The 25739-nt window shown below is 42.3% G+C and overlaps 1 protein-coding gene across 6 annotated transcripts in view; it reads right to left on the bottom strand.

The window, feature by feature from the left end:
- Nucleotides 1-25739, bottom strand: part of AKAP13 (A-kinase anchoring protein 13) — a 346896-nt gene that overhangs the window by 11285 nt on the left and 309872 nt on the right. For 4 of the 6 annotated variants that reach the window (XM_087428907.1, XM_087428903.1, XM_087428905.1 and 1 more), the window contains 16 exons: nucleotides 23927-23994; nucleotides 21703-21769; nucleotides 18074-18209; nucleotides 16561-16673; nucleotides 15762-15914; nucleotides 14891-15141; nucleotides 13028-13153; nucleotides 12794-12911; nucleotides 11845-12093; nucleotides 8550-8626; nucleotides 7796-7977; nucleotides 7592-7674; nucleotides 4849-5043; nucleotides 1613-1774; nucleotides 1105-1175; nucleotides 612-656 (listed from right to left, as the gene is read on the bottom strand). In XM_087428907.1, the coding sequence (XP_087285033.1) occupies nucleotides 612-656; nucleotides 1105-1175; nucleotides 1613-1774; nucleotides 4849-5043; nucleotides 7592-7674; nucleotides 7796-7977; nucleotides 8550-8626; nucleotides 11845-12093; nucleotides 12794-12911; nucleotides 13028-13153; nucleotides 14891-15141; nucleotides 15762-15914; nucleotides 16561-16673; nucleotides 18074-18209; nucleotides 21703-21769; nucleotides 23927-23994 (2096 nt within the window). The remainder of the gene's footprint in view (nucleotides 1-611; nucleotides 657-1104; nucleotides 1176-1612; nucleotides 1775-4848; nucleotides 5044-7591; nucleotides 7675-7795; nucleotides 7978-8549; nucleotides 8627-11844; nucleotides 12094-12793; nucleotides 12912-13027; nucleotides 13154-14890; nucleotides 15142-15761; nucleotides 15915-16560; nucleotides 16674-18073; nucleotides 18210-21702; nucleotides 21770-23926; nucleotides 23995-25739) is intronic. The other 2 variants (XM_087428904.1, XM_014788669.2) reach the window with 2 other exon arrangements.

Genomic DNA, 25739 nt, shown 5'->3' with positions numbered 1-25739 from the left:
TCGACGAGGATTTCCTGAGGAACGAGGAGAGGCGGAGACAGTGAAGCAGCACAGTTACCCCGCAGGAGCAGCGGAGCTCCGTGGAAGGAAGGTGAGGAAGACACGCAGCAGAATCTCATCTCTGACCAGGAGGACGCCCAGGCTACTTTCAGAGTGACAAGCACACTGAGTGAAAAGCAGCGCTCAAAGGAGAAAACTCAACCCGAGTCCCTGCAGGATGAGAAATTACTATGCAGAGTTACCGCAAGTTAATTTGCACGTTCCAGACTTGTGGTGTTGGTGCCAGGCTTGTGTTACAGGAAAGGTGGCTACAAATTCTACTCAGTGTGTTGGGACTGAACGAAACCACCACGGAGGCTTCACAGCCCACGCCTGGAGAAAGCAAGAGGCTTCTCGAGGACAGAAAAGCAGAGGCCACTGTAGTAGGCAAAACGCTGACAAAGCCGCCGACGCCCTGGGGGCCGGAAAAGGTAAAGGGAAGTGACAACTGCACTGTTCATGCACAGCTCACAGCCAGGGGGCAGCCTGTTTACAACAGAACAAAAGTGAGTGCTCCTAACTAACAATTACAACAAGATCATGTTCTTCTAAATAGCTCATAATGTCCTTACCTCACTGTTTCTTTTAAGCATAAATACCAGGTTAGCATTTCCACCCTATAAAACAAAAAACAGGCATTAAAAAAAAAAAGGTCCTGAGGCAAAAATTACATTCACCGTGTGTCTCGGTTATGCTGTGGCTTCCCATTTTCATTCTTTTCTACCTTGGCCTCTCACTGCAGGGTGATGAAGATTTCAGGGTGAACTGGTGCGGAAGCCTGGTTAAGAGTTCAGGCTGGTTTGGGGCATTTAAACAAATGGTCCTGCCAGGGCCACGGTAGAGCCATGAATGTACACATGGTATTCTAAGCCAGAGAGGGCAAACGGCCAATAACGTGCAACTCTTAACCGTACTGTTTAAAAATGTGCTTTCCTCTTAAAACACAGGAGGAAATAAAAACAGCAATCCAGACATCTAAAACAAGATCAACTTGGACTAACTTCCAAGATTATGAATTCAGAGGGAAGTGCCAAGGAGGTTTTAGTATATTTTAAAAAGGAATACCTTTTTCAGACCACTATCCGATTCTGTTCTCCTAAGATCTTGGCCATCATCTCCCTCTTCCTTCTCACCTCCTAAAAAAAAAAAAAAAAACACCTTGTTTGTTTGTTTAAGTTGTAAAACAAATTAGCCAAGAAAAGAATATAATATACATAGCTTAGGGATATAATATTTCTGAATTCTATTAACGCCAAAAAAGGGGAAGAAATTTAGTGGCAGCTAAGTGATTATTAATACTTTCACTGATGCACAAGAACTAGAAGCAGAAAGGGAAAAACAAGAATTATTACTCCTTTGACTACAGCTTAGCTGACATCCCAGGAAAATCTTTATTACTCAAAATGAACATGACACTGATAGACGTTCTTGAGTGTTTTAGCAGCTAGGTATTAGGATTTCACTTAAGTACTGACTGAATGGGACAGAGGAGCTACCAGAGTGCAGATCATTTTTAGCTGTGTATGACAGTCAAGGACTGCCTAGAAAAGCACATGAGTTCAAAATCATTTACCTTTTGAAGCATTCATCTGATGGCTGTCAAATCCTCCAAAGGTCTCTGCTCTGCGGGGCAAGGAAACAGGGCCGACCATGCCTTCTGGTTCAACAGGGCTGCTGACAGCCTGCCCGAGTGTGCCTCCCAGGCTTCCACTCACCAAGCCCTGAAGGATCTCCACTGGAAAATATATGTATTTTTTACATATGTAATATGTACATATGTATATATATATACATATGTATATGTATGTGGATGTATATATATATAAAACCTCACTATATAACACACTATATGTACAGGAAGCATGATCTGAAAATTCCAGAGGGTGAGTAGGTGACTTCCTTCACTCAGAGAAAGGTCTCAGCTCAAGATATGTGTTGTGGTTGGATTCTACAAGAAATTCAGAGATTAAAAACCTTCAGCCTTATTACATGAGGCCTAGGAAACTTGAAAGAATACAGGGAAGGCCGAGTAATTTACTGGAAGGAGCATGGCTTCTGGAGTCAGATCCAAAGTAGCCAAAAGGAATGCCCTGGAAAGTAAGGTGAGCAAATTTGAGAACAGCACCTAAAACTGGCCAGGTTTTTTCCCCCTTCTGTAGTGAGTGGTTCAAGGGACTAGAGTAGTCCAAGTATCTGAATTCTCAAATCCAGCCAGCTAGGGGTCTTTTCTAGAGCAGGGTCCCACAGAAAGGAGACAGTGCTGAAAGTGGAATAAAACTGAGCAAGAGAGGAGCAAAAGACATGAAGAAAAAGGGAGGACCAGATAGAGGGAGGGAGGGAAATAGGAAGGGACTCGCACAAGACAAGCCATTGTATTTTTTAAAAACACTACATGAAACCAAAAGAAGAGTCCTGTGAAGTGAGAAAAGCTATCTGAACTTAAAAATTTAAGACACTTATTTCACATAAAAATGAGCAACAAAAAACATCAAAGTCACATCTCATACAAAGTTAAGAGAGAGTGAGAGAAAGAACAAGGGGCACGTCCATAAAATAAAGGAGCTGATAACACTAAGAAAATGTCACGACATGAAAGAATCTAAGTCAGAATTAGAAACACAGAAATGAGGCAGCAAAACTCGAAGTGGAAACAAAAGAAAAAAGAATCATTTTAGAAATGAAAACTAAACTAGAATACAGGAGCAAATAAACCTAACAGAAAATGACTTAAGAAAACAGAAGGTGAAAGGAAGAATATTTAAACATTAAGAAGATGAAGAGCTGAAAGTATTATGAGAAAGCAACAAGTACTGATAATAGGCCAAGATGATCCAACACATGGATAATGGGAGTTCCTAAAGGAGAAAAAGGAGGGAACAGGAAAATAATAAAAACTATAATTAAGAATACTTTTCTGAAAAATCGGAAACCACACACCAAAATAGAACACTGTGATCCTGAGAACGTCAACCCAGAATAACCAATACCAAGGCATATTCAAACTACTCAGATTTAGGGGAAAAAAAACCCTTTGGGCATCCAGGCAAAGAGCATGTCACTTATATGGGGCAAATCAAATTAAAATCAGACTCAGACAGCAATGCTTTATGCCAGGAAAAAATGAATAACATATTTGAGAATAATTAAGATACCCAAGGGAAGAAAATGTGAACCAAGGATTTTATATCCAGCGGAACAGACTTTCAAGTATAAAGGGCACAAATTATTACCAATATGCAAGAACTCAGGGTATATTATTCTCATGAGCCTTTCCTGAGACTTCTACTGAAGAATAAACCTCAGACATCCAAAATGACTAGAGCGACACTGACCTAAGAACTGGTTGTGGTTCCTGTAGAACAAAGACTACAGGCCAGGCTAAAAAGGAGAGTCCTGTGTGTAATGGTTATAAGATGACAGTGTAGACACAGTATAACTGTTAAAAAAAAAAAAAAGGAGGGAGAATAGGGATACTATATAAAAATCATATTTGGTGACAGTTGTATTAGCATTACTATTCTGACACTGTTGTGTGTGTTCAGATACGACAAAGCCAGTAAGTAAATACAGGATGTGCTACTTCTATGATGTATCCTTGAGAGGTTAAGTAAAAGCCCCATAGTCCACAACCTGAAGTAGATCGTCAATGTGAATCCACACTACACACACACACACACACACACACACACTTCCCCCCAGGCTGTCCACTGAAAAGGCTCAAGCAAAAGCCCCAGTAGCACTGACCATCCCTAGTACCCAGATTGTGGTCCTGAAATCATTTCCCACTAATGGAAACCAGAGCTTCTTAGAGGAATGGCTGATTCCAGATCTGGGCAGAAAACAAAATGAGCCTGGAACTTCTTAATATAGCAAAGAAGCTCCCAAAGACTACTAGCGTCATGTCAGCAGGACTTGGAAGCCAAACCAAGAGGCGCTCACTGGCCAACAGGACATTTTGAACTTTTAATAAGGATAAGAATCGCAAAGATTTGAAACCCATCCGATACTGTGTTTAAATTAATGAGTCTATAATATGTAAAAAGTACTGGTCACCTTCAGAGGATGACCATAAATCAATTCACTATCTTGAAAATTGGTAAATAAAGGGGGAAAAAAATCAAGCATTTATCTTTTTATTTAGCTTTTCCTGTATGTTACCAAAAAGGGGACAACTAGATATTTTGTGCCTCCTGAGGGAAGAGCACAGCATTACAAGACCACCACCACAAGCCTGCTAAAGGGATCAAATCTGAGTAATGAAGCCTCTGAATCCAGCTGCGAATCTGAAGGAACTAGAGGAGAGAAGAACAGAAGCACCGCACGAATAAAATTCCAACTGTGAGAAACTCCACAGGTCAAAAAGCTCAGAGACTTCAAAGATAAATGTATAGAAAAGGGATGGTGCAGGGGACTGTAAATTAAGAATCTTAAAAAGCATATCAAAAAACATGAGCCAGACTAAGCTACAGTATCTTTGAATAAGCACTTGGCCATAAAACCATAATCCTAAGTGATTACTGCAAAAGTCACAGTACCTGCTCCTTTTTGGAGGGAAGGAGGGGGCTCTGATGGGGATAGGACATGTCCAAGGGCTTTGAGGGTGTCTGGTCACATTTTATTTCTTGACCTGGGTAGTGGTTATGAAGATGCTCACCTGACAATAATTTACTAACGTGAAATATTTGTTGTGGGTTGTTTTCTGTATTTGTGCTTTATTTTACAATAAAAAAGTAAAACCTGGTAGATAACATTGGCATGTAAACCACTCTGAGAAGAGGTGAAGGGGGGGCAATGCTGACTGCAAATTACCCTCATTTATTGCACTTTTCATTAAGGGGCCTCCTTTGAGAGACTCTTCTGTGTTGGAGCGGAAGAGGATTCTAGAGCTGTGTGTCGGGGAGCAGTCCTCTGGCAAGGGAGTGCTGCACTCAGTCATGTCCCGGAAAATCATCTCCTTCTCTTCCAGTAAGAGGAGGATCTGCTGGTCCTTCTGCTGAAGTTGCTCTGCGGGGTGGATGGAGAAAAGCTCTGGTGACTTGATGGGCGTTAGTACGATGAGATGACTAAGACACAAGCGCCACCTTGTGGAAGTTTATGGGACATCACAGAACAAGGCCTTTTTTTTTTTTCCTCTCCTTTCTTTTTCATCACAAAGGCAATATCAAGTTTTTGTTCTGTAACTTCTACTTAGGAAACTATCCGGGTCTTTCTAGGAAAACACGGGAATTTCTGACATCACAAGCCTGCACTTCGTCTCCATTGCCCTGCCTCCTGTTTATCTCTCAACCCACTCATCACTCCGCATCTGCTCTTTCCAAGGTGACCCTTCAATGCTGAATCCAATAAGCTCTTTTATTTCCTCCTTTCCAGCGTGGATGAGTCCTCCCTCCTTTTTAAACTGCTTCCTTCTCCCACTTTGAGGACATCATTGGTTCTCTTCCCACCATTCCTTCTCAGGGCACTTTACAGACCTGCCATCTGCAATGGAATATGTGGGTTCCCTGCTTGGCTCCATCCTGGGCTGCCTTCTACACCTTACACACTTTCCTCCTGGGGATCTCATTCACTCTCATGGCTTCAATTACTTCCTATGTGCTGATAACTCAACAAAAAGCATCCCAAATCCTACCTAGGTTTTTGAGCACCAGACCACTGAGCCCCTCTGTCTAGTGGCTATCTCCACTTAGATGCCCTGTCCTCAGCATGTCAGAAGCCTCTTTTCTCCATTCTTGCCACCCCACCTCCTCCGTTTAGCCTGTGATCTCTTCCTCAGTCAACAACTTCTTCCTTCTCCAGCTTACCCCAGCGGAACCTGGGAGAGGTTCCATCTCCTCACTTTGTCCCACCACCCACATCGGTTCCTCATTTGTTACCCACACCCATCCCCACTCCAGCTCATTTCTCACCGAACCTATCCTAGAGTCTCCTAGTCTGTTTTTCCGCTCCCAGTGGCTCCCTCACTCCCTCAAGCAATTCGCCCAATTGGCTTCAATACCAATTAAAAAGATTTAAGTTTAAATTTTGCTAAAAAAATTATATCATTCCCTTGTTGCTTTTTAAGACCTGGTGTCTTCCCAGCTTAATCTCCCATCACTTAACCCTGACCCTCCAGACATACCAACCCTGTCATTCCTTGGCAGACACGTCCAGTCCTTTTCCACTTTTCACTTAACTACTCTTCTTGTCTGGTGAAGTAATTTTTTTCAGATGTGGCCCGTGTGTCAGCCTCTCTGTGAGGCTTACCACAGGCAGGGCTGGAAGGTCGCCACACTTTCTGTGTGCCTGTGGTTTGGTAAACCACCCGGGGCCTGTCAGGTGTGGATGTCTCCCTTGCCAGAGTGGGAGCTTCCCAACGGCAGGGACTCTGAGGAATCTCTGCATCCTCAGCGCCTGGCCACACGCCTGGCCAGGTGCTTCCTACATGTTAGCAGAGGGACGTTTTCATCCCTGCCATCCTAACCACGGGCCGACAGATCTGATGTAACGCGGCTTCCAGGCTAAATCCATCCACCTTTTTTTTTGCCTCACTGAAATAGAACGTTGCCAATCTGTCCAGCTTAAAGGACCAACAAAACTCGCTGGGTGCTTACATTTATTTGACTCCGGGCCTTATTTCCACCCAAAGCACAGTCTTTACTTCAGAATATTCAACAAGCACCAGCAAAGAGAGAAGAGCACGAGGCTCTGCCTTTCAGAAGCCATGAACTGAGGATGTGAGCCTGCGCTGTGTGCTGTGCGGGCCTCAACGTTCCCATCTGCACAACGGGGATTAGAACATGTGTCCTGCAGGGATGTTGACAAGACCACACCAAACAGTAGGGACTCAATAAATCGTGGTCAGACATAAGCAATAAGCACACTTCTCCCAAAACCACCTCATAACTCATTTGTGAACATGTGGCACAGAGGCAGGGTAACCGATAAAAACAGATTAACTGGAAAATTCTTTTCCTCAAGTACCTTTCTCCTTGTTTTAATCTTAGATGTGACCATGAATTTTGGCAAATTCTTCCGTGACAAAGTACAAACAATGTCACCAGGGTCCCAGAACACTGACTGAGACAAGAGAATCAATATTCCCTTGACTTAGTATCAGACAAATTTTTTTGTGTGTGTGTGAGATCAGCCCTGAGCTAACATCTGCCAATCCTCCTCTTTTTGCTGAGGAAGACTGGCCCTGGGCTAACATCCATGCCCATCTTCCTCCACTTTATATGGGACGCCGCCACAGCATGGCTTGACAAGCCGTGCATCGGTGCGTGCCTGGGATCTGAACCGGCGAACCCCGGGCCGCCGCAGCGGAGCGCTCGCACTGAACCACTTGTGCCACCGGGCCGGCCCCTCAGACACATTCTCATAGCCATTTTTCACCAGGACTCGTGTCAGCTCAGATCTGGTTTCTCTTTTGTTAAAAGCTGTTCATCTCCCTGTCTTGAGTGCCTGCCAGGACGGCTCTGGCACTGGGGAGGAGCAGCAACTTAGGAACTGCCAGCAGTCTCCTGCGACTGCAGACACGCCAGATGAGGCGCTAAGACACTGCCAACAGCCTTACCTTTCAGTTCCCGGGCTTTGGTGTCCAACAGCTTCTTTTCTTCCTCATTCTCACTAGGAATTCCTTCATCTTCATCTCTGTTGCTAATACAACCAAAACAAAACAAAACATTCCTAAGATGTCAATTACTCTGGCCACTGTCCAGTCTATTATGAAATCACAGAGGCCTTAGGAGGCTGGGATGGGCCCTGGTGTGGAACTCACAGGGTGTTGATTGTGTCCTGAATGATCTGAATCCAGCTGTTTCGCTCCTCTTTGGAGGTGGCATGGACTTCTACCATCTCGGGATTTTTCATCCCCATACTGATGAGGAATAAACCTTTCTCCTCATGTGCTACTTCTCTGACAATCAGCTTCTTTAAAGAGATCACCGTTGACTTCTGGTCCTGGAAAAAGGGGAGAGGGCAGAGATAAGACATGTACACAATGTTCTAACTCTTAAAGACAACCTCGAGCTAAGGTAAGACTAGATGGCTTCTAAAAGCATATGGTTTAACAAACAATGGCAGATTCAGGATAATGAGAAATAGCTCATTATTTCATTATTTTATCAAACAGAAAATGATTTCCAAAAAGGAAATGCTAATTTATGACTGTAAGGGGTCTCGTCATGTTTTCTACGTCATGAATACTTCCAGATTCTTCACAGAATCTGGATGGCAATATTATTATAAATTAGCACAATTTATGGGGCATAATGTGCAAGAAATCCTCCAGTGACATATTTTAGATCAAATGTCCAAGACTCTCAAAAGGATTGTTGAGGGAACAGAAAAATAATTTGTTTGGGGGGGAGGGGGCAGAAAATTGCGAGGGTAAGAAATTACTCAGGAGAATTTGTCCTGAGCTAATTAATTTTGAGAGGGTGCGAGAGCACTAATACAGTGTTGACACTCACCTACCCTAGCTGCTCTGAATAGTATAATTACAAACAGAAGAGACTAACAATTCAGCTTACCAATGACGCAAAGATGTATTTCTGGTCTTTTTCTTGAAGGAAAACTAAAATGTCAGTAAGCAGAACTGCTTGAACCTCTGTGAAGGGGGGAAGGGAAGACAAAACAATGACTACTTGACAGTTAAGCCCCATCAGAGAGCTTTTATTAGAGGCTAATTCAGCATCAGCAACATACCCCACAGAGCAAATCAGATGGAGATTACCCTCCTCAGGCAACAGTTTTACATTTCTGCAGGATCCAGACCTGGTCATCAGATTTTTAGAGGCATTTTAAAATGGGATTTATCACCAAAGCCTTGTCTTGGAAAAGTTTAAGCGTTCAGTTCTGGAAACATATATCCCGTAAGGCAAGATTTTAAGAATAAAATACTTTAAGAATAAAGTTGGAAAATAGGACTTTTAACATGTTAAATAGCACCCATTCTGTGAATTCTCAGATTGTAATATTTCTGAACTTCTGATTACAGTAATGGGAAAGGCGTGGGACAGCAGACAGGAAAGCTGCCAAAAGGTGATGTATAAAAACATCTGAGTCTCAGAAAAGGTAGATTTCCTCCTCAGCCCAGACAACAGGAGCTAGACAGCGCCCTGAGATTTCACAGGGTCACGTGAACACAGCGGCTCTTCTCTCAGCTCCGACATGCCCCAGTCAACCTCAACCCCACAGCATGCAGACAGCCTTCTCTTCTCAACGAAAACAAAACAAACACCAAAGGAACATCTCTAACTGGATCTAGGAATCAAAAGAACGCCACCAACACTTGCTCTAATTCTCCGGGAGTACAAAGTGACATTTCAGACATTAAGGTCCGAGATGAGCCATCTCTTGAGACCTAAGAGGCTGGCCCCTTTGTACCATCTTCAGTCTAGAAAGGGGAGGCTACAACTCCTCATGAAAGAACGGAAGTGCCTTAAGCAGCCCCCTCCTACGTGGTCGGGCCCACTCTGGGCTTTTCCACCACTTCTGCCACAACTGGAATCCCCTTCCTGTGTAATTCATTGCAAAGCTATGAAGAAAACAGAAGCAAGGATGTCTGATTCTGAGGGAGGTCTAGGTTTTCAGCCTAGACCACAGTAATTTTTCCATGCACTGCCATTAGTTTTCACAAGTTTTTTTTCTTTTAAGTTTACTTTTAAATAACTCAGGTGTCTGCCAAAAAAAAAAGTTCTAAAACACAAGTTTCAACTTCATTGGATCCTGAAGTTTATGTGATCAGTGTCAGTGTCAGTGGATTAGAGAAAAACAATCCCATCCCTTTCGCAGGGTACCCGACACAGTACTGGCTGTTCTTGGCACAAGTTCGCTGGGGGTGAACATGACTCCACACCAGCTCCTGTCTCCACTGGAGGCACTTCAGGCCAGAAAACCAATCATCCTGCCATTGGCTTGACCACAGCGTTATTCCAACAGCTGCAATCTATTAGTTTTTATTTTGGGAATGAATAAATAAATGTTGTGTAAAGGAAAGAATCAAGTGCTAGCTCCAGGCAGCAGCAGCTCTAGGAAATTCAGGTCCTTACAGGAGAGGGCAGCCTGAACTGCCAGCCTGCCTTCGAGACAGTCTCCGGGCGGCAGTGTGCAGAATCCTGAACTGGGATCTTGGAACAGCACAGAACATCACGGCTGGGAGGAAGGAGCCCTGGGGACCACCAGTGTAGGTCATCATGGAGCACTGAGACACACAAGCAGTTGGTGGCAGGGAGGGACATTTCTTTTCTCTGAAACTATCCTGTCCTTCCGCTCATGACCTCGACTGGAACTCAGGCCCCGATGGCTCTTCCTCGAGTCCCTGCAGCAGGGACTCTCCTGTTTCTCTGTCACCAGTCTCCCCTCACTCCTGCTGCACTCGAAACGACCTCAGTCGTTGTACTAAAAACAATCTAGTTTATCCCTTTCCTGCTGAAAACCCACCACTTTGAACCCCTCCTTTGCTCACCCCCATCAACAGTATCAACTGTCAACCTCTTAGTGTGGAGTATGTACCCTTTACAACTGGCCCACAGCCGTGTCTTCAGGCTTCTTTCTCGTCCCTCCCTGCCACTCACACTGCTGCCTGTCTGACAGCGCCCCCCGCCCCGCTTCCCGGATGTGCCCTTTCAACTCCATGCTCTATGCTTACTCTTCCCTTTCCACTGGCAACCTCCTCTTCATCCTCCGAGACCCCCCTCAATGCCATTCCTCACCCTTCCCCACTCTTTAGTTCACGCCTCTATTACAACACCATCCCACTGTAGAGCAAGGACCTCTTACAGTCTCTTCATTCTGACCCCAACTTCTCAGCAGGGTATCCTATCTCATTCTCCTTTGAAACCTATCTGATTGCCTGGGACTTTCTGACTGTTGGGTCTAAGCGTTGAGACTCTAGCTAAGCACTCCTGGGTATTCTCTGACAGCAGTACCTACAGCATTGCTTACAGCTCAGAGATGAGAGCAGCACAAATTTCACCCACCTTAGAGTTACGCCCCTGGGGCTGACAGCACTGGGCTAGCCTGCTTCGTGCACTCAGCTCACTGAGGCCAGGGAGGAGGGAGGTATACTCAAGGCTATTGGTGAAGTCAGAGCCACCATACAGGCCCAGAGTTCAGGTTTGAGGACAACAATTATTAAAAAAAAAAAAAAAGCAGGTGTACAGATAAATTAACAAACCTTATAACTTCCTTAACTTGATGTAGCTGATCACTTGAAAAGTAAAAATTAAGACCAAATGCAAAATGAGTATCTTTTATGACTCTTTTGCTTAGAGCACGATAAAAGATACGAATATCATAAAGCTTAATAATATATCTAGTCGATGTGGGTTAAATGTACATTTCTCTAAGGTCTCAGGAGCTGAAAATTCCTCTAACATCTCTTCAGAACGAGTGATATATTTTTAATCTCACGGATTCTGTGAATTGTCTAACTGTTGGTGTTCCCTCCTTGCAACTGTTTTGCCCTAGACCCCAATCCCAAATGTGCTGCCCACCTCTCATGGGGGAACACGCCCTCCTTAACAGCTAGCGTTTTTGCATCAATCTTGTCTTTTGCTTTGTTTTTTAAAATCTTTTTTTCCATTTTCCCTGCCTATATCACTTCCTTGTTATCTTACTATATTTTATATGATTTTGTAAGCTATCTCATACTAGTCCTTTTTGACATAAGATTAAGAACAATCAAATGATTGTTGCTCCTGTGTAATGTTTGGATATGGGCTCCCTAGGAAAAATCTGCTGGTGAATTTCTAACAAAAACATTTGGATTTTCCCTGCTCTTCTCTGGCACACGCTTAGACTCAGACAAAAAGTGAGCCTTACCTTTCAACCTTCCTGCTGCGCTCTTCAGAAACACACTCCCATCCCGCACAAGCTTCTTCCGCTTCAAATCCTCCTTGGCAAACATCTGACCGCTCTTCATGCTCATGATCGACTTGCTGTCTGTCTTCGTATAAATCTCATTGAGACGTACTTTCTTTTCATAATTTGCCACTGTACTGTCTACAGCTCCAATCACATCCTTCACCAGGCTCAAGGACTGAGCCAGATCTTCCTGCTCCACTTCATTGTCTGAGAAGGAAAGAATAATTCTGTTCTTAATGGGTCCTTTTGGACAAGGGTAGAAGGAGGAATCCTACTGTCTTGCTCTACATCACTTCCCTTTGTGGGCATGTGATCACAGCAAAGCCAATCTATCAGAGGTCATGGGCCTATCCCTCTCTGTGATAAGTTTAACTCTAAATAAACTTTGACATTTTCAATGACAGAGATAACAAGCAATTAATTATACGCTATTCTAAAGTATAAGGAACCAAACATTTTTAGGGAGGGAGAGGAGCAACAAGTTTTTTATTTACGTCTCTGTTTTACCTAATCTTTAATGTAACTGCCTTGTAGTTTTTAATGTAGTTGCCTAGGAGCAGGATTAGCCAAGAGAGAGAAACTAGTAAGTACTGATTAAATGACAAACAGCAGCAATTCCAGCACTTATGGGAAGAACTTGTGGGAATTATCTTCCAGTCTGGGGGTAAGGGAGAAGTTGTTCAGACTGCACTCTTGATGGGACCAGTGAGTGGTTCCTTCCATTCCTGCTATCATCTACCCTAAGTCTACTGACATAACTATTTCACGTTTTCACTTAAGAAAACCGTTTTTAAGATAAAACATAGGATCTCTTTCAGACCCGTGTCTTCTATGAGGTCTCTAGTGCTTTTGGACATACCGGCAACAGTCCGTTGGCATACAAGACTGAGTAAAAAAGGAGACTCACCTTTGGTACACTGCAGTATTCTTTGGAATAAAACTGGGTATTTGGTGATCCGTTGGGTTACCAGCAGTATGCACTCTGGGATTCCAAGCCTTCTTACGACTGAACTGCTCATCTTCTTCTGCAAGGGAGTAAACGAACTATCAGGAACTACCCGAGGAGGAAGGCTCTAGCTAAAACAGACAGTGACACAATGCTCTGGACAACGATGGGGGTTTCCAAGTTTCACATCAATACCTTTACAAAGGCCTGAAAACGCTTATCCTTGGCATGAAGATCTTTGAAGTAGTTTACAGACTGGTTGTGCTGCCCACAAAACTTGCCATATGTCTTCTTTAAGCGTTCTGCATTGTCACCTGAAAACTGGAGAGGAGAGAGAACAGAAGTATGCCGTAAGTCAGGGTGCTCAACTTGTTATTACCATTTTGTTCAAGGTTTCCAGTCCGTTTGTAAAACCCAAGAGTGCTTCCTCATAAATTCCCCCAAATGATTAAAATGGTGCAGCAGCTTTGGAAAACAGTCTGGCAGTTCCTCAAAAAGTGAAATACAGAGTTACCATATGACCCAACAATTCCACTCCTACACATAAAAACATATGTCCACATAAAAACTTGCATACAAATGTTCATAGTAGCATTATTCATAAAAGCCCCAAAGTGGCAATAACCCAGATGTCCATCAAAGGACAGATGGATAAATAAAATGTAGTGTATATATATGATGGAGTATTATTCAGTCATAAAAAGGAATAAAATACTGATATATGCTAAAATATTGATGAACCTTAAAAGCATTATTCTAAATGAAAAAAGCCAATCAAAAGGACTACATATTGTTTTATTCCATTCATATACAATGTCCAGAATAGGCAAACCCACAGAGACAGAAAGTAGATTAGTGGTTGCCTAGGCTGGGACAATTGTGTGGGGGTGGTACGTGATAAAAATGTTCTAAAATTGACTGTGGTAATGATTGCACAACTCCGTGAATCTACTAAAAACCACTGAATTGTATACTTTAAATGGGTGGATTATACGGCATGAGAATTATATTTCAATAAAGCTGTTTATCTTACTTACCTCAGGCCAGCAGCCCTAACAACTCTGCATGGCCCTTAAATCACTCTCAAATGTGTGCAATCTCAATGGCTCATCTGAAGGTATGTTCACTCTGGGGTAAACCGATGAGTTTCTGTATGTGGTCCATACGATACGTGCTAAACATCGATTTCCACTGTACTAAAAATCTCTGGAGGCAACACAAATTGATCCTTACCAAAAAACTTGAAAAAGGGTTCAGAGTAGCTTTTCCTTTTCCCCTTTACCAAAAGAGAAGCTGAGGCAGAGACATTTTAAGTGTTCTGCTCTCACCATAAAGCAAATGCCCTAAAAGGGTGATTTCAGCAGTGGCACACAACCAACAAATGCACACCATGGGGCTAAGACATGAGCCCTGCCATCTAAGATCTACTGGAGGACGTGCACAATACAAGGAGCTACAAACTACACAAGTTAGGGTTAGATGAGGCACCTGTGCAGGTCTGAGGGCAGAGAGCAGGGGCAGAGAGAGACAAGGAGAACACTGGGAGAGGGGATGTTTGGGGAGGAGAGGTCCTCACTTGCAGAGTTGAAACCATATCATATCTTGATGAAAATATCAGCAACAAGATATATTTTATGAAATATTTTACAGATAGTTTCTCATTCAATTTTCTATGCTCAGGTGGTTTTTAGATAAACGAGTTCCTTTTGATTTGAGGCATATGGGGAAGTTGAGACTTCCAACAAACGTTTTTTGATTTCTTAAACTGCACTGTTTTTTGAACAAGAAAACCTTACTTTTATTGAGTATCTACCATATATGCTAGGTACTTTATATATACATTCCTTTTAACTTTTAAAAATAGCATTAGGAGAGAAAAATTTACTGTCCTCATTTACAGAAAAGGGTTGAGGCTCGGCGAGATGAAATAACCTGCCTAAGCTCACACAGATAATAAACAGTAGAGTTGAGACGTGAATGCATAGCTACTGGACCCCAAAGCTTCACTCTGCCCCCCAATGCGTGTGAGAAGAACCTGAGATCCTCCTCACTGCTCACCTGATTTACGAGCACATCTCCCATCCTCTTGATGAGAAAGTTCTTCTCACTTTTATCCACCAGAGATTCCTTCTTCCGCTCCAGGATCCTCTGAAAGAACTGGCTATGGATACTAATCAGCTCATCCAAACAGGGGAAGAGCTTTTCCACCATCTGCTGCTCGAAGAGCAGCTCCGTCACCATGCCCCGGCTGTACACATCGCTCATGATCTTGAGCGTGCGGACGTGGTGTAGCTCCGTCTGCATCAACTCTGAGGGGGACACAGCTTAGCGGTCAGAACACTCCTGTACAAGGACCTCCTTCAAAGATCACTGGCTGCTCGTAACAGCCCAAGTTAGTCTTAAGGCTATCTGGGGCCCAATTTAAACTTTAAAACTCAGTCAATAGCTGTCTTTTCCCTAAAGTGTTTTCACCTTATTCTTCTAATTTTCACATGACCTAACACTATTTTCTGACAGGCACACTAGATTCCATCACTCTTAAATGGTGGTTTCCAGAGTGCTCTTCACTGGATTCAAATCCTTTCATCATTTACTGTGTTCCCATTTTCTACGAATGACTTCTGTTGAGTCTAGTTTCTAGTGGCGCTGAGGACTTAAAACTGTACTGCCACAAGAGATCTCTTTCTAGGACTGTGGTATAAGTAAGCACTCATTTTAAATAAAATGTTCAATAAAATTGAAATAATTTCAAAGAGAGGGAAAAGGATAGAAATAAACTCATGTCTCTACACCTCAAAGTTTTTAAAGAAAATCTTTAAAAGAGATGCCATATACTTGAAAATTGACTTTCCATTGCTCAATAAATCACGTGATAAAAAGTGCCGGACAACGCAAATCAAGCATTAGCAGAGCAACTAAAGAGTCTCACCATAAATCACTTCTTGCCGTTTGACCACATCTTTCTTTTGCTGTTTCAGAAACTTGCTGTCCACTATTCGACTCCAGGACTCTGCTTCTAGCTGTTTGGCTTCAATCTCAAAGTCGCCCATTAACTGGCCTTCATTCATGTCTGTACCTACTCCTCAAAATACCAAAAAAATCAATATCAGAACCTGGGTCTGTGACCTCTAAAAAGCCTATGTTGGACTCTCCTCAGGGTGATAATTTTGTAAGACACAAATACTCTGCATTAATTAATACTGGAATATTCATAGAATACATCTTGCACTACTAGAAAAGAATCATTTCTTGTTTGTGACATACAAACAAGAGTGACATGCTTGACATTCAAGACCTTGGTTAACAGTGATAAACATCACCTAAATCAAACGTGATTAAGACATGACTCCTATGTGAAGTAGGAATTGGAAGGGACCTGGTAACTTCACTTGTTTAAGAGAGCAGGCTTACAACTGTGCTAAGAGAGCTAGAACAGAATGCGTACAAAAGTCTAGTGGAAGAAAAAGAGACTAGTGGAAGAAAAAGAGACTAGTACTCAAGTATGACCACATTAAAATCAGTAACATCCTTCAATGGACAGCCATCTAACGACTGGATAAGTCTGGTTACCAATTCATTATAAAGCATTTGAGGCTTTGCAGACAATTTAGAGAATCTTCACAGGAGTAAGAAGAGGCAGGCATATTATTTCATTAACACTTGTATTCTAGATAATGGCACACAATCTCTACATATGCATAAAATATCGGCCATTAAGTTCCTCTTACCCTCATCAGTAAGTGATTCCGTTGACTCATTGACCTTGCTGATTTTATTTAGTGAGTCTGTTGAATGAGACAGGAATTTCCAGGTGTTTGATATGTTCTCATCATTGCCAACTCTGGGGACAAAAAGAAGCACATACTGTCAAATACATTCTGATAAGCCACAGTTTGCATTTTTAAATGAGTACCTGAAAAACTCTACAGTCGCAGCTGGTTGTAAGTACTACAATGACTGAAGACAAATTACTTATGTCGGGTACCCAGCAACATGCAACATGAACTACGAACAACGGTTGGACGCATTTAACATAACCGCAAACCTGAATTTTTTTTTTAATGATAGGTAGCAAGGAGAACTCTTTTCCCTCAAATTGTATACATATTATACAAGAAATTGCTCTGTCTGACACTCACTGTCTTAACCACTACACTTCCCCCTCTTCCATAAATAACTACAGACCAAGCACTTATAATAAACTATTTTTTTGAACTTTCTCAATCCCAACTCACCAGCTAGCATAGTAGACACCCAATCAATGTGTGTGGTATGATACAAAAGCAAGCCAGAGCCATTTAAAACTTTAAATTTTACTTAAAGACCAACTTTTTAAAGTCATAATGCAAACAAATTTTGATACCATAACTTTAAAAAGAAGGTCTTGGGATAATGACAATACAAAGACAAAAACAAACTAAAAATACCTGAAACATTTTTTTTTTAAGGAAGAGAAAACATGAGCCAGCACAGACGTTAGGAAATACAGACAAGAGGAGATTTGCATCCTTTAGTTAAGCATTTTCCTCCAGCCTAGGTTAAGAGAGATGCAAGAGATGTTTCGAGTCCTACATTTAAGATGACTTCTTTACTTGATGGAAAGGCAGGTGTCTGACCCCAAACAGCCAGCAAGATCATAATCAGCCCTGTGGTAATCACGTGACAGCCGAGGCCTGAATAGTCAGGGGCCACAGCAACTTTTGCAGGGACCACAAAAGGAACTCAGTGCAAATGAGTTAGTGGGAACCTCATAGCAATAACTGGCCTATTATTCACTCCCATGAAACTGACTTAAGAATCAAGATGCAAAGATGAAAACAGATTAAAAAAGAAACAAAAATCAGGTTCATCTGACCAACAGAAAAATGTGACATCTGAAAATATAAGTGGTTGCAACTAAAAATTCAGAAGTAAATCATCGTTTTTCCTAGTCCCACTTCTTACTTTGATCTAAAAATCATCCTTTTAGGACTCAGGTTCTTTAAAAGCAGGGCTGATCACGTACAAAAGCGTAGGACAACCTGACCCAATAATGGTGTTTAAAGGAGATCCTTGTTACAAAATGGTGGTCACGACAGTACATCTAAATGGAATCCTCATTCTCCTCATCTGTATCATTCAGTTGTGCACCAACTCATTATTTTATACATTTTTTTCTAAAAGAATCTTTCTGTCAAATGATATGATTATTACGCTCTTGTCAACTAGAGGTCAACTGTGCTATCTTTAAACCCCACTTACCCAGCAATGTTCTGTATGGAGACACTTTTAGAGAGGGAGACGCTTTGCTGGGACCGTCTATTAGCAAATATGGGGGCAGCAGTGGTTTCATCAGCCAAGAGGACTGCGGATCGAGGGCGCTCCTTAGGCTGTGAGGCTGTAAATGAAGAGAGAACACCAACTGAAGCATCGTCCATCCATGCCCACCAGTACTGACGCATCTGACAAATGCCAAAGAGGAGCAAACTGCTTTAGAATAGATTGCCCTGGGAGTACAGATGGATACAGAAACTCTATGGAGGACTATTTGGCAGTATCTTTTGATATTGCGTATTTCAATGCCCTCTGATCCAGTAATTCCATTTTAGGATATGTTTATTCTACAAGATATATTTGTACATGACTGAAATGACGTACGTTCAAAGTTACTCAATGCAACATTGTTGGTAAAAGCAAAAGATCAAAAACAACAAATGAGTATCTAAAGAATATCAATTGATAAATTATGGTACATCATACACTGGAATACTATATAGCTTTAAAAAATGAGGACAGTCTTCATGAACCACCACAGAGTGCCAAGATAATATATTAAGGGGGGGGATCAAGGTGCAGAACAAAGGGCACAACAGACTATCTTTTATGTTTAAAAAAAGAAAAATTAATAATTCAAATTGGTATTTCCTTTATTTCAATAAATAAATTTGAAGAAGATAGATATAAAACTAAGAGTGGTTACCTGCGGGCTGGGATGAAAATCAGGCAATGAGGACAAAGAATCATGGGAAAGTATTATATATTTAAAAATTTAAATTAATTCAAAATAAAATAAGATTGAAAGAATTTCAAGAATAAAAGGAACTTTGGAGATAACTGAGGTCAGTGTTCTCTGGGAGTCCCCACCAAGAAACATCTGAGGAACTTGTTAGATATGCAAACTCCCAGCCCTCCTTGTCGTTCAGGGGTGGGACCTGGGAGTCTACACATTTTACAAGCTCCCCAAGTGATTCTTCTGCACAGCACTTGAGAACACAGATTTTGACCAATTCCTTTAATTTGCAGAAGAGGAAAATGCAACACTTGTTTAATGTCACATAGCTAATTTGTTCTCATACTGCATATTTCTCCTGAACACGACCAGAGAGGAAACGAGAGTTCTAATTTTATGTTCAAGTGGTCACACTGGCAGCAGGGTAACACATTACTCTTCCTTGGTAACTGAGCTCCTGCCCCAGACATGAGGAGCACAAGCTGTCTATCCCCGGGAGTGTCAGGAGCTGAAGGAAGTATGACCGGGCGGCTGTTATGACGTCACTGTATTTCAGGATGTTTTTGACTTAATAAAAATTAATAAAACCATTAATTTCCAGTTCAAATTCTATTTAGAAGAAGGTGATACAATAAACACCAGAAACATGCTACACTACAACACAACCAGACCCTTCCTGCAGGAAGCACACAAGGAGCATGAGATGTGGGCCCCACCTCCACAGAGAATAAGGCAACTGGTAGAAAAGGGAATATGCTTCAGTGCCAAGAGCCTGGACCATATTCTCCATGTTTCAGAGGGGACGTCCGTGAGCAGATACACTCTAATGGGGGAAGGAACACTGGTTCTTACAGAATGGTAATGGTGTGGACAGGTTGGAAGGAAAAGAGGACATTCTTACAAGGAGAACTATATAAATAAAGGCAGAAATAATCATGTAGTATTAATGTAAAAAGGTGATAACAGGTAGGGAGTAAGGAAGCAGAGGATGCACAGAAGGGATCAGGGAAAAGGCTGAAGGAGGAGAATGAGGCCATGTTATGCAGACCCTGAAAGTTATAAAGAACAACTTGTATCTAAAAGGCAGCACAGGAGGCTGAAAATGACAGCTTTCCCTTCTTTGAAACCAATCCATAATCCACTCAGGTAAGTTACTTAATATCTCTGAGCCTCAGTTTCCTTATTTGGGATGATGACGACAGCAGCAAAAGCCATCACTTAAGGAGGGCTACTACAAAGTACTTTATAGGTATGATCTCTAGAACCCTGACTGCCACCCGCTGATACTATTACCATCCTTCTAGAGAGGAGGAAAATGAGGTCCAGGGGGGTTAGTAACCGTCCAAGGTCACACAGCTATCGAGTGGTGGTGCTGACACAAACCCATATGACCTGAATCCACAGTCCATCCTCTTAACCACTACATCGCCTCCGTGGGTCAAACGGGTTATAAGAATACTTGTGGGGATCAGAGATAATATACATAAGGAGCCTGGCATATAATAGGTATTTAAAAAAACAGATGCTATTTTATCTGATGTGAAACAAAATAGGTTTCTGAAACAAGGAATAATATCACAGAAAAGAAGAGTTTAAGGAAGATTAGACTCGTAAAAGGTGTTGGAATGGGTTGGGTCACTGATTAAAGTGGGTGGCAGTCTGGCAAAACTTCTCTTCTAGTAATTTACATGCAAAAATTGATAACAACTGTACTCAGTATGTCTAAAGGGAATGCATGCTGTCTGTGGGAGTACAGTCTGGGACAGCCATTCCTGAGCTATCTGGAGGGACTTAGAGCTCTTAGGTAAAGAGCAGTGGTTCTCAAGCTTGTGCGTGCCTCAGAATCACCTGGCAGATCTATTAAATCACAGATCACTGGGCTCCACCTCTGGAATTTCTAATTTAGCAGGTCTGGGTAGGGCCCAAGAATTTGTACCTCTAATTGATCCAGGAACTACACTTTGAAAAACACTGCCTTAGGTTAAGTCTCACGTAAGCTCCGATAGAGCCAATTAAGATGATATTCATTCCTGCGTTACTCATGGTAGCAGTTGGGAACAACTTAGATATCTGTCTTTAAGAGCACTGATAATTAAAATGTAGTATACCTTCCCAAAAGAATACCACGCAGCAGTCTGAAACAATAGCTTACATGTAATAACATGCATCGACCTCAAAACGACACTGAGTGGGAAAAAAAGCAGCAGAATGGATAAGCCTAAGTCATATCATCTGATTTAAATTCAACACACAAAACAGTAAGAGATATTTTCAGAAATACACATATGTCTAAAGATATGGCAGAGTAGAAAGATACACGTTCAATATACTACGGTGGACACTAAGGAGGGGGAAGAAACAAGATAGTGAATGGAAATGAAAACAGGAAAAATATTAAGTAAAACCCAAGTGGAGCCTTGCACAGACTGGGAAGATAGTGTGATGCGAATGGGAGAGTGTGACTTACTCAACTTTGTGTATCACTTGAAGTCCTTGGAAAAAAAATTAACTACTCACATAACTTCACAGTTTATGAAGAAGTTTAATAGGCAAGATCTCATTTGATTCATGCAACTGTGAGGCTCTAAAAGCAAGTATGATTGTCAACTCACTCAGAGGAATTCTGAGATGCACAGGGGTCACTACACAGGGCTAAGGTGCTGCCCTTTAAGCTAATACACACACTGTTCTAGAAACCTTCCAAGAGAGTTTCATGGTAGAATGTTAAGCTTTTGGTCGATGAATCTATAGCCTTCTCTAACTTACCACAAAATAGCTATTCAAATTTTGATGAAGAATAACAAGTGAATATCACAAAAGTATGTTTACATCCTGAACCAGAGTCAAAAAGGAATTCTGAGAGGTGGGCTGAGCTACTTACACTTGTTTCTCATGATGACTGTGGGCAGTGATGACGTGTCATGTGCCTGAAGGCTCCCTTTGGGCTGCTGAAAGGAAAAGAAAACAAATATGAGGACTGTACTTAAACTGATCTTCTGTCACATTTCAAGAAGCCTAGAGTAGGAAGAGAGCCAGCTGCTCCCACTTTCCTGCTCTATTCCTTGCCAAGGGTCCTCAGCATCTTACGTCCTAGCCACAGTCACCTCCACTGCTATCCTCTGAACCTGCCAAGCACTGTGATTCCACAAATGCTGTTTCTTCTGCCCGGAATGCTCTTCTCATCTTCACAGCATTCTTCCAGTTCAAGACCATTTGAGTATTACCTCCTTGGTAAAACCATCCATCAGCTTCGTTCTTCTCCTCACTCAGTGACTGGCACCCCCTCAGAATCCCGCAGGTAAGCTCCACAGAGTTCTTTCCTCATGTGGTCACCGTCTGTTTGCCCATCTTCCCCACTAGAATGCTGGTTCCTTAAGAGCAGCATCTGTGCCTTTTTCATTTCTATTTCTGCAGTGACTAGCATTTATAAGGTGTAAATAATTCTTAGGTAAAGTGCTAATTTTAGTTAAGACTTTTGTTGTGGCATGTAACAGACTCACTGTGTGTGTGAGAAATTACAGATTGAAGCAATTAGTCCAAGATAAATCATTAACGAAAATGAGTTACTTCCAATTTAAAGTGGTTATATTCTCTTACATGGGAGATGCTATATCTCTCTCATAATCCTTCTATAGAACCTAGTACATTCACAATAGTAAAAAGTCTTATCAGAGATCACAAACTCAAACGCCTGTGGGTGAGCCAGCTAACAAATGCCAGCAGCAAGTTGGGGGGAGGGAAGTGGCAATGTGGAACTTGTGCAGCCTGTATACAGGAGGCAGCAGCCACTCAGCTCCAGCTGATGATCACTTCCCATCCATCTCTCCAACACTGAAGGATCTATAAGCCAGATACCACTCTAGGGGCTAAGGATCCATCAATGGATCAAACATTCCTGACCTCAGACTGCTGTTTTGGTGCTTCCATTCTAGTGGGGGGAAGGTACAGGCCATAAAAGATGAATGTAATAAATAAATACAGACTGTTAAACATAGAGTCTGAGAAGATCATAAGTACTATGAAAAAAAGGAAAAAGAACAAGGTAAGAATTGGGAATGCTCAGTAAAGGGAAATACCAGGGTTGTGAGATCTTCCAATTTTTCAAGAGAAAACAGAAATCCAAATTGATACAAAACATGATTTTTAAATAACTGCATTAACTTAAAAAAATACTTCACGAGCCAAAAAATTTATGTCTATGGGCTGAATAAGGTCCGGGGTACAGAAGTTTGTCATCTCTACACTAGTTCAGTGCTTTTCAAAGTGTGGTCCTCAGACTAGCAGCATCAGCATCATCTGGGAGCTCCCAGAATCTGAAACTCAGGGAGTGGGGCCCAGTCAGCTATCTTCTAACAAGCCCTCGAGGTGACTCTGATTCACACTAAAGTTTGAGGCCACTGCCCAAGATAAAAGTGGTTACTGATGAAGCACACAGCATGCTGAGCCTTTGTGTTTTGCTGGAGATTACTCTTCTGACTAGGAATGAAAATCCATTTATGGGTGATGAGAACACTGAAAACCACATAGGCTAACTAAAAGGCATGCCCCCAAGCCATACTCTTTTTCTAAGGGCCACTCGATGAGCAGTGCACATTATTACACAGCGTGCATTCTCAGAGCAGGTACCACCACACAACTGGCACTTCCTGTTCTTGTGTCATGTGATCAGTCATCTGTACGTTCCCTGTGGAGAAAAGTGCTGACAGACAGGCTGCGTCTAACCCTAACACTCCCCAGTCCATCAGGGTCAAAGCCCCTGATATCCACCTGCTGCTCTCATGGTCCCGAATGAGGAAGCCAGGTGTGTGAATAGCAGAGTAGGTCTGCAGACATGGTTAAGAAGAAAATCACCTTAACAGTGACACAGAGATATTAAAATTACAGAGAAATGTATATTTAACATGGAGAAGTTCCGAAAGCATTTTATTTTCCAAAATCCACAAATTCCCAAGTGTGTTAATTAAAAAGAGAATCAATCACTTGATTGAGAATATTTTGGTTACTTTGGTCTCAAAGTTGGTACCAAATGATTAAAATAAACAAAAACCACAACTTTAACTCTCCCAACTCTGAGGATGTTATTGGTTTAGCTAGAAATGTCTTACCTTCATTTTGACCTTTGCACAGGAGGCCAGACTTTCTCTACAGCCCTTGTGGACGAAAGCACTGCAGCCTGAAAAGAAAGCAAAACTCAGGTGACGTTGACAAGGCAGACAGACATCGATTCTGACTTTCCAGTGCCCCAGCTGCCTATGGGTTTCCTAGTGAAGCCACTCACACTTCAGAAAGTGACTCTAACTGAAATTGGGGACTGCAGTCCTCTTCTCTATGAAGCAGGCATGTGATGTCATTTGAAGGAGGAGAAAAAGAGCAAATGTGATTTCTGATTAAGAAAAACTACAAGTCTGGAACTTCTCAGGCAGGAAGCTGCAAGGCCATCAGAACTAAAAGTAAAAGGGGCTGGCCCGGTGGCACAGTGGTTAAGTTTGCGTTCTCTGCTTCAGCGGTCCAGGGTTCGCAGGTTAGAATCCTGGGTGTAGACCGACGCAGCACTCATCAAGCCATGCTATGGCGGTGTCCCACATACAAAAGGGAAGAAGATGGGCACAGATGTTAGCTCAGAGCCAATCTTCCTCAGCAAAAAGAGGAAGTTTGGCAACAGATGTTAGCTCAGGGCCAATCTTCCTCACCAAAAAAAAAAACAACAAAAACTAAAAGTGTTGGCTGTCAATATGTAAGTTTAAGTCATGAATAAACATATAAGGAAAGCCCCTAATAGGGGCTGCGAAATTTGTATGACTGTCAAACGTAGAGTGTGGATTTGAAAACTGACCTGTTCATGTCCTACTTGGGATCTGAACTACCCTGAGCTTTTCACAACCCACCACAAGTCAAGAGCCACAGAAGAAAGGTCATCAGAACTACCCCAGAGCACTTCTGGGAGCCCCGACTTGAGAAAATGGGAGGCTTCTTGAAAGATGAAGGAGAGACCACAATTTGCCAAGGATACGATTTTATCTCAACTTTTATTTCTCACTCCCCTGGCCTACAAGGGCCACTGATGTAAAAACCCAGCCCTCTGTGACTCAAAAGGGTCACCATCAGCTCTAACTGCCGCTATGAAGTCATAAAATAGAACTGTGCCAGGAGGCCAGAGGTGAAGTAGAAAGAAATAAAAGATCTGTCTTTGGGGACACCCAATGACGAAAGCCTCCCCAGGGAAAGGCTCCTTGAGAAAATCAACCAGATACCATTCATGAGGCAATGCTTCACACACTGATTCAGGAAGCACCACAGGTCCTGCCCATGTCAACTCACTAATTATGGGCAAAGATGTTCTTTTAGCTCATACATATTGACTCCACTCCAACTTAGGCAGAGTGGAGGGACGATGGGCAGGATATCAGAATGGAGACTGCCAGAATCCCAGACCCCACAGGTCTTTTCCCAATCCTTCCTCAACAGTTGCTCCTGCAGTGCCTGTGTGGTTCACAAGTCTTTTCTATAATACCACCAATCATGTTGTATTGTGATTGTTTTCTCCTCCACTGAGTGCTCTTCTAGGGCAAGGACCCTTCGTCTACTGCTGAATCTTCAATTAAGTCTCTCTAGCAGTGCCTGGCTCATGGCACCTATTCAAATGCCTATTTTAGACCCTATGTCTACTTTACCCAAAGCCAAGTGCCCTGACACAACCTTGATTACAGTTTGTGAAACATCAACTTAGTAACACTAAAAGGAGTACAAGAAGAACAGCTACCAAACTAAGTTTGATGTAGGTCCTGGCTCTGCTGATTAGTTACTGTGACCCTATGCAAGTCTCTTCTCTAAAGGCCTCATTTGCCTCATCTATAAAATGAAAAGAGGGACTACATTTTCCCCCAAGTTCCCTCTGTCTGTGATTCTATAAGACTCTTT

The sequence above is a fragment of the Ceratotherium simum genome, chromosome 3 (genome assembly GCF_057802395.1).
Source record: "Ceratotherium simum simum isolate JZ-2026a chromosome 3, ASM5780239v1, whole genome shotgun sequence".
Taxonomy (NCBI): domain Eukaryota; kingdom Metazoa; phylum Chordata; class Mammalia; order Perissodactyla; family Rhinocerotidae; genus Ceratotherium; species Ceratotherium simum.
The sequence above is the reverse complement of the archived record's forward strand: the minus strand, read 5'-3'. Positions and strand labels throughout refer to the sequence as shown.